Source organism: Oncorhynchus keta, chromosome 6 (genome assembly GCF_023373465.1).
Source record: "Oncorhynchus keta strain PuntledgeMale-10-30-2019 chromosome 6, Oket_V2, whole genome shotgun sequence".
Lineage (NCBI taxonomy): Eukaryota > Metazoa > Chordata > Actinopteri > Salmoniformes > Salmonidae > Oncorhynchus > Oncorhynchus keta.
Window position 1 is genome coordinate 873,676 of NC_068426.1, and position 8,813 is coordinate 882,488.

The 8,813-nt window shown below is 52.4% G+C and overlaps 1 protein-coding gene across 1 annotated transcript in view; it reads right to left on the reverse strand.

The window, feature by feature from the left end:
• Positions 1–8,813, reverse strand: part of gbe1a (glucan (1,4-alpha-), branching enzyme 1a) — a 177,107-nt gene that overhangs the window by 24,955 nt on the left and 143,339 nt on the right. The window contains exon 13 of the mRNA XM_052520135.1: positions 545–732. Within this exon, the coding sequence (XP_052376095.1) occupies positions 545–732 (188 nt within the window). The remainder of the gene's footprint in view (positions 1–544; positions 733–8,813) is intronic.

Below are 8,813 nucleotides of genomic sequence, written 5' to 3' on the forward strand. Positions count from 1 at the left end.
ATCAACTGGGGAGAGAGATGGGATGGGAAACGAGAGCCTTATTCTAAAGCTGCAAGGTGTTAGACTTTATCAACTGGGGAGAGAGATGGGATGGGAAACGAGAGCCTTCTTGTACGTGAGTTTGAACATCGAGAAGACATGAGTAAAGTATAAATGTAATAATATTCAGGTTATTTAAGTATAAATGTAATAATACTCAGATATCTAAGCAATAAAGGCACGGGGGGGGTTTATCCTTAGACACGATGCAACGCGGAGTGCCCGGACGCAGCCCTTAGCCGTGGTATATTGGCCGTATACCACAAACCCCCGATGTGCGTTATTGCTATTATAAACTATTTATCAATGTAATTAGAGCAGTAAATATAACTTTTTTTTTTTTCATACCTGTGGTATACAGTCTGATATACCATAGCTGTCAGCCAATCAACATTCAGGGCACGAACAACACAGTTTATCATTTAAGATAGACGAGACCACCCCAAGAAATGACGTTGATGATTGCAGTGTCTTAAAACAAATGAAATGTCTGCTTGTCTCCTACCTTCTGGGAGGCCAGCCATCCATATTTGTCCTCCGTGAGGTTCATGTCTCTGTCAAAAGCGTAAAGCTGTGTATAGCGTAGGTTGTTGTCAGGGTCTAACAGGTTGTACTGACGACGGGCATACTGGTAACTCTCACCATTACCCTTCCTGGGGAAGTCCAGCCAATCTGGGTGGCCAAACTCATTACCTACGGGGAGACAAAAACAGAAAGAACGCAGGTCGTTACAGGGAGAGACGCTCAGACAGACAGGGAGAGAGACAGGAGAGGGGGGAAAGAGGTCCTACTAGAGGGAGAGAGGAGGGGGGAAAGAGGTCCTACTAGAGGGAGAGAGGAGGGGGGAAAGAGGGCCTACTAGAGAGAGAGAGGGGGGGGGGAAAGAGGTCCTACTAGAGGGAGAGAGGGGGGGGGGAAAGAGGTCCTACTAGAGGGAGAGAGGAGGGGGGAAAGAGGGCCTACTAGAGGGAGAGAGGAGGGGGGAAAGAGGGCCTACTAGAGGGAGAGAGGAGGGGGAAAGAGGGCCTACTAGAGGGAGAGAGGAGGGGGGAAAGAGGGCCTACTAGAGGGAGAGAGGAGGGGGGAAAGAGGGCCTACTAGAGAGAGAGGGGGAAAGAGGTCCTACTAGAGGGGAGAGGAGGGGGAAAGAGGGCCTACTAGAGAGACAGGAGAGGGGGAAAGAGGTCCTACTAGAGGGAGAGAGGAGGGGGGAAAGAGGGCCTACTAGAGAGACAGGAGAGGGGGGAAAGAGGTCCTACTAGAGGGAGAGAGGAGGGGGGAAAGAGGTCCTACTAGAGGAAGAGAGGAGGGGGGAAAGAGGGCCTACTAGAGAGACAGGAGAGGGGGGAAAGAGGTCCTACTAGAGGGAGAGAGGAGGGGGGAAAGAGGGCCTACTAGAGAGACAGGAGAGGGGGGAAAGAGGTCCTACTAGAGGGAGAGAGGAGGGGGGAAAGAGGTCCTACTAGAGAGACAGGAGAGGGGGGAAAGAGGTCCTACTAGAGGGAGAGAGGAGGGGGGAAAGAGGTCCTACTAGAGGAAGAGAGGAGGGGGGAAAGAGGTCCTACTAGAGGGAGAGAGGAGGGGGGAAAGAGGTCCTACTAGAGGGAGAGAGGAGGGGGGAAAGAGGTCCTACTAGAGGGAGAGAGGAGGGGGGAAAGAGGTCCTACTAGAGGGAGAGAGGAGGGGGGAAAGAGGTCCTACTAGAGGGAGAGAGGAGGGGGGAAAGAGGGCCTACTAGGGAGACAGGAGAGGGGAGAAAGAGGACCTACTAGAGAGGGGGGGAGAGGGCCTACTAGAGAGAGGAGGGGGGAAGAGGGCCTACCAGAGAGACAGGAGAGGGGAGAAAGAGGGCCTACTAGAGAGACAGGAGAGGGGAGAAAGAGGACCTACTAGAGAGGGGGGGGGGGCTACTAGAGAGAGGAGGGGGAAAGAGGTCCTACTAGAGAGAGAGGAGAGGGGAGAAAGAGGTCCTACTAGAGAGAGAGGAGAGGGGAGAAAGAGGACCTACTAGAGAGAGAGGAGAGGGGAGAAAGAGGACCTACTAGAGAGGGGAGGGGAAGAGGGCCTACTAGAGAGAGGAGGGGAAGAGGGCCTAATAGAGAGAGGAGGGGAAGAGGACCTACTAGAGAGAGGAGGGGAAGAGGACCTACTAGAGAGAGAAGGGGAAGAGGGCCTACTAGAGAGAGGAGGGGAAGAGGGCCTAATAGAGAGAGGAGGGGAAGAGGACCTACTAGAGAGAGGAGGGGAAGAGGGCCTACTAGAGAGAGGAGGGGAAGAGGACCTACTAGAGAGAGGAGGGGAAGAGGGCCTACTAGAGAGAGGGGGGGAAGAGGACCTACTAGAGAGAGGAGGGGAAGAGGGCCTACTAGAGAGAGGAGGGGAAGAGGGCCTAATAGAGAGAGGAGGGGAAGAGGACCTACTAGAGAGAGGAGGGGAAGAGGGCCTACTAGAGAGAGGAGGGGAAGAGGGCCTAATAGAGAGAGGAGGGGAAGAGGACCTACTAGAGAGAGGAGGGGAAGAGGGCCTACTAGAGAGAGGAGGGGAAGAGGGCCTAATAGAGAGAGGAGGGGAAGAGGGCCTACTAGAGAGAGGAGGGGAAGAGGGCCTACTAGAGAGAGGAGGGGAAGAGGGCCTAATAGAGAGAGGAGGGGAAGAGGGCCTACTAGAGAGAGGAGGGGAAGAGGGCTTAATAGAGAGAGGAGGGGAAGAGGGCCTACTAGAGAGAGGAGGGGAAGAGGACCTACTAGAGAGAGGAGGGGAAGAGGGCCTACTAGAGAGAGGAGGGGAAGAGGACCTACTAGAGAGAGGAGGGGAAGAGGGCCTACTAGAGAGAGGAGGGGAAGAGGACCTACTAGAGAGAGGAGGGGAAGAGGGCCTACTAGAGAGAGGGGGGGAAGAGGACCTACTAGAGAGAGGAGGGGAAGAGGGCCTACTAGAGAGAGGGGGAAGAGGACCTACGAGAGAGAGAGGGGGAAGAGGACCTACGAGAGAGAGGAGGGGAAGAGGGCCTACTAGAGAGAGGAGGGGAAGAGGACCTACTAGAGAGAGGGGGGGAAGAGGGCCTACTAGAGAGAGGGGGGGGAGAGGGCCTACTAGAGGGAGGAGGTGGGAAGAGGACCTGCTAGAGAGAGGGGGGAGGACCTACTCGAGACAGGAGAGAGAAATAAAGACCCTACTCTGACTCAACACCACTGATTCCACTTCAAAGCTCTGAAGACTAAAGTCTACAACAACAGAGTGAAAGACAGAAAGCAAAGAGGAGAGAAGAAGAGAATACCAGGCAGAGCATTAGGGAGGAGTGGAATCACACAGAGGAGAGAAGAGGAGGCAGAGCATTAGAGAGGAGTGGAATCACACAGAGGAGAGAAGAGACAGAGCATTAGAGAGGAGTGGAATCACACAGAGGAGAGAAGAAGAGGCAGAGCATTAGGGAGGAGTGGAATCACACAGAGGAGAGAAGAAGAGACAGAGCATTAGAGAGGAGTGGAATCACACAGAGGAGAGAAGAAGAGACAGAGCATTAGGGAGGAGTGGAATCACACAGAGGAGAGAAGAAGAGACAGAGCATTAGAGAGGAGTGGAATCACACAGAGGAGAGAAGAAGAGGCAGAGCATTAGAGAGGAGTGGAATCACACAGAGGAGAGAAGAGGAGGCAGAGCATTAGAGAGGAGTGGAATCACACAGAGGAGAGAAGAGGCAGAGCATTAGAGAGGAGTGGAATCACACAGAGGAGAGAAGAAGAGGCAGAGCATTAGAGAGGAGTGGAATCACACAGAGGAGAGAAGAGGCAGAGCATTAGAGAGGAGTGGAATCACACAGAGGAGAGAAGAAGAGGCAGAGCATTAGAGAGGAGTGGAATCACACAGAGGAGAGAAGAGGCAGAGCATTAGGGAGGAGTGGAATCACACAGAGGAGAGAAGAGGCAGAGCATTAGAGAGGAGTGGAATCACACAGAGGAGAGAAGAAGAGGCAGAGCATTAGAGAGGAGTGGAATCACACAGAGGAGAGAAGAAGAGACAGAGCATTAGAGAGGAGTGGAATCACACAGAGGAGAGAAGAAGAGGCAGAGCATTAGAGAGGAGTGGAATCACACAGAGGAGAGAAGAAGAGGCAGAGCATTAGAGAGGAGTGGAATCACACAGAGGAGAGAAGAAGAGGCAGAGCATTAGAGAGGAGTGGAATCACACAGAGGAGAGAAGAGGCAGAGCATTAGAGAGGAGTGGAATCACACAGAGGAGAGAAGAGGCAGAGCATTAGAGAGGAGTGGAATCACACAGAGGAGAGAAGAGGCAGAGCATTAGAGAGGAGTGGAATCACACAGAGGAGAGAAGAGGCAGAGCATTAGAGAGGAGTGGAATCACACAGAGGAGAGAAGAGGCAGAGCATTAGAGAGGAGTGGAATCACACAGAGGAGAGAAGAGGAGGCAGAGCATTAGAGAGGAGTGGAATCACACAGAGGAGAGAAGAGGAGGCAGAGCATTAGAGAGGAGTGGAATCACACAGAGGAGAGAAGAGGCAGAGCATTAGAGAGGAGTGGAATCACACAGAGGAGAGAAGAAGAGGCAGAGCATTAGAGAGGAGTGGAATCACACAGAGGAGAGAAGAGGAGGCAGAGCATTAGAGAGGAGTGGAATCACACAGAGGAGAGAAGAAGAGGCAGAGCATTAGAGAGGAGTGGAATCACACAGAGGAGAGAAGAGGCAGAGCATTAGAGAGGAGTGGAATCACACAGAGGAGAGAAGAGGCAGAGCATTAGAGAGGAGTGGAATCACACAGAGGAGAGAAGAGGCAGAGCATTAGAGAGGAGTGGAATCACACAGAGGAGAGAAGAAGAGGCAGAGCATTAGAGAGGAGTGGAATCACACAGAGGAGAGAAGAGGAGGCAGAGCATTAGAGAGGAATGGAATCACACAGAGGAGAGAAGAGGAGGAGCATTAGAGAGGAGTGGAATCACACAGAGGAGAGAAGAGGAGGAGCATTAGAGAGGAGTGGAATCACACAGAGGAGAGAAGAAGAGACAGAGCATTAGAGAGGAGTGGAATCACACAGAGGAGAGAAGAGGCAGAGCATTAGAGAGGAGTGGAATCACACAGAGGAGAGAAGAGGCAGAGCATTAGAGAGGAGTGGAATCACACAGAGGAGAGAAGAGGCAGAGCATTAGAGAGGAGTGGAATCACACAGAGGAGAGAAGAAGAGGCAGAGCATTAGGGAGGAGTGGAATCACACAGAGGAGAGAAGAGGCAGAGCATTAGAGAGGAGTGGAATCACACAGAGGAGAGAAGAAGAGGCAGAGCATTAGAGAGGAGTGGAATCACACAGAGGAGAGAAGAGGCAGAGCATTAGAGAGGAGTGGAATCACACAGAGGAGAGAAGAAGAGGCAGAGCATTAGAGAGGAGTGGAATCACACAGAGGAGAGAAGAGGAGGAGCATTAGGGAGGAGTGGAATCACACAGAGGAGAGAAGAGGCAGAGCATTAGGGAGGAGTGGAATCACACAGAGGAGAGAAGAAGAGGCAGAGCATTAGAGAGGAGTGGAATCACACAGAGGAGAGAAGAGGCAGAGCATTAGGGAGGAGTGGAATCACACAGAGGAGAGAAGAAGAGGCAGAGCATTAGAGAGGAGTGGAATCACACAGAGGAGAGAAGAGGAGGCAGAGCATTAGAGAGGAGTGGAATCACACAGAGGAGAGAAGAGGCAGAGCATTAGGGAGGAGTGGAATCACACAGAGGAGAGAAGAGGAGGAGCATTAGGGAGGAGTGGAATCACACAGAGGAGAGAAGAGGCAGAGCATTAGAGAGGAGTGGAATCACACAGAGGAGAGAAGAAGAGGCAGAGCATTAGAGAGGAGTGGAATCACACAGAGGAGAGAAGAAGAGGCAGAGCATTAGGGAGGAGTGGAATCACACAGAGGAGAGAAGAGGAGGCAGAGCATTAGAGAGGAGTGGAATCACACAGAGGAGAGAAGAAGAGGCAGAGCATTAGGGAGGAGTGGAATCACACAGAGGAGAGAAGAGGAGGCAGAGCATTAGGGAGGAGTGGAATCACACAGAGGAGAGAAGAGGAGGCAGAGCATTAGGGAGGAGTGGAATCACACAGAGGAGAGAAGAGGAGGCAGAGCATTAGAGAGGAGTGGAATCACACAGAGGAGAGAAGAGGAGGCAGAGCATTAGGGAGGAGTGGAATCACACAGAGGAGAGAAGAAGAGGCAGAGCATTAGAGAGGAGTGGAATCACACAGAGAGAAGAAGAGGCAGAGCATTAGGGAGGAGTGGAATCACACAGAGGAGAGAAGAAGAGGCAGAGCATTAGAGAGGAGTGGAATCACACAGAGAGAAGAAGAGACAGAGCATTAGGGAGGAGTGGAATCACACAGAGGAGAGAAGAAGAGGCAGAGCATTAGAGAGGAGTGGAATCACACAGAGGAGAGAAGAAGAGGCAGAGCATTAGAGAGGAGTGGAATCACACAGAGGAGAGAAGAGGCAGAGCATTAGAGAGGAGTGGAATCACACAGAGGAGAGAAGAGGAGGCAGAGCATTAGAGAGGAGTGGAATCACACAGAGGAGAGAAGAAGAGGCAGAGCATTAGAGAGGAGTGGAATCACACAGAGGAGAGAAGAGGCAGAGCATTAGAGAGGAGTGGAATCACACAGAGGAGAGAAGAAGAGGCAGAGCATTAGAGAGGAGTGGAATCACACAGAGGAGAGAAGAGGCAGAGCATTAGAGAGGAGTGGAATCACACAGAGGAGAGAAGAGGCAGAGCATTAGAGAGGAGTGGAATCACACAGAGGAGAGAAGAAGAGGCAGAGCATTAGAGAGGAGTGGAATCACACAGAGGAGAGAAGAAGAGGCAGAGCATTAGAGAGGAGTGGAATCACACAGAGGAGAGAAGAGGCAGAGCATTAGAGAGGAGTGGAATCACACAGAGGAGAGAAGAGGAGGCAGAGCATTAGAGAGGAGTGGAATCACACAGAGGAGAGAAGAGGAGGCAGAGCATTAGAGAGGAGTGGAATCACACAGAGGAGAGAAGAGGAGGCAGAGCATTAGAGAGGAGTGGAATCACACAGAGGAGAGAAGAGGAGGCAGAGCATTAGAGAGGAGTGGAATCACACAGAGGAGAGAAGAGGCAGAGCATTAGAGAGGAGTGGAATCACACAGAGGAGAGAAGAGAGAGAGCATTAGAGAGGAGTGGAATCACAAAGCTTGGTCTTGATCTTACTTAGTGAGGATAAATCAGCTGGTCGTATTCTAGACTGAAGAGGTCTTATCATTCAGCATACAGACAGGTGACGATTACACAGTTATGTTTCCATGAACCTGTCCACCTGTACGACCACGACCTCCCTGTCCACCTGTACGACCACGACCTCCCTGTCCACCTGTACGACCACGACCTCCCTGTCCACCTGTACGACCACGACCTCCCCTGTCCACCTGTACGACCGCGACCTCCCTGTCCACCTGTACGACCGCGACCTCCCCTGTCCACCTGTACGACCGCGACCTCCCTGTCCACCTGTACGACCGCGACCTCCCCTGTCCACCTGTACGACCGCGACCTCCCCTGTCCACCTGTACGACCACGACCTCCCCTGTCCACCTGTACGACCACGACCTCCCCTGTCCACCTGTACGACCACGACCTCCCCTGTCCACCTGTACGACCACGACCTCCCCTGTCCACCTGTACGACCACGACCTCCCCTGTCCACCTGTACGACCACGACCTCCCCTGTCCACCTGTACGACCACGACCTCCCCTGTCCACCTGTACGACCACGACCTCCCCTGTCCACCTGTACGACCACGACCTCCCCTGTCCACCTGTACGACCACGACCTCCCCTGTCCACCTGTACGACCACGACCTCCCCTGTCCACCTGTACGACCACGACCTCCCCTGTCCACCTGTACGACCACGACCTCCCCTGTCCACCTGTACGACCACGACCTCCCCTGTCCACCTGTACGACCACGACCTCCCTGTCCACCTGTACGACCACGACCTCCCCTGTTCACCTGTACGACCACGACCTCCCCTGTCCACCTGTACGACCACGACCTCCCCTGTCCACCTGTACGACCACGACCTCCCCTGTCCACCTGTACGACCACGACCTCCCCTGTCCACCTGTACGACCACGACCTCCCCTGTCCACCTGTACGACCACGACCTCTCCTGTCCACCTGTACGACCACGACCTCCCCTGTCCACCTGTACGACCACGACCTCCCCTGTTCACCCATGACAGCTCGGCCACGCAACTCAAAATCAGAAACTTTGACAACAGCGGTAGACATGACTACCAACAATGATGAGACAGCCTACTGGGGGGAGGTGAGGGCCCTGGCAGAGTGGCCCTCTCCCTCAACGTGAACAAAATGAAGGAGCTGATCGTGGACTACAGGAGGCAGCACAGAGAGCACCCCCTGGCCAATACACAACACCCCATTGCATCTTTTTCTAGTTTAAAAAATAAATACATTTATATAAAATTAAAAGCTACATTTTCTCAAGTCAATAAATATTCAACCCCTTTGTTAAGACAAGCCTTAATAAGCGGAGTATAAATTGTGCGTAACAAGTCACATAATAAGTTGCATGAACTCTCTGTGCAGAATAATACTGTCTATGGAAAGATGAAACTCTCAGGGACCCGTTGGTGTTCTACTCTACGAGAGTCTTGGGACTCGTCTGAAATCAGATCAAACCGATCTGACGACTTCTGTCTGTAGAATTAAAAATCTAAAAATCTAAATCAAAACAGTTAAAATGA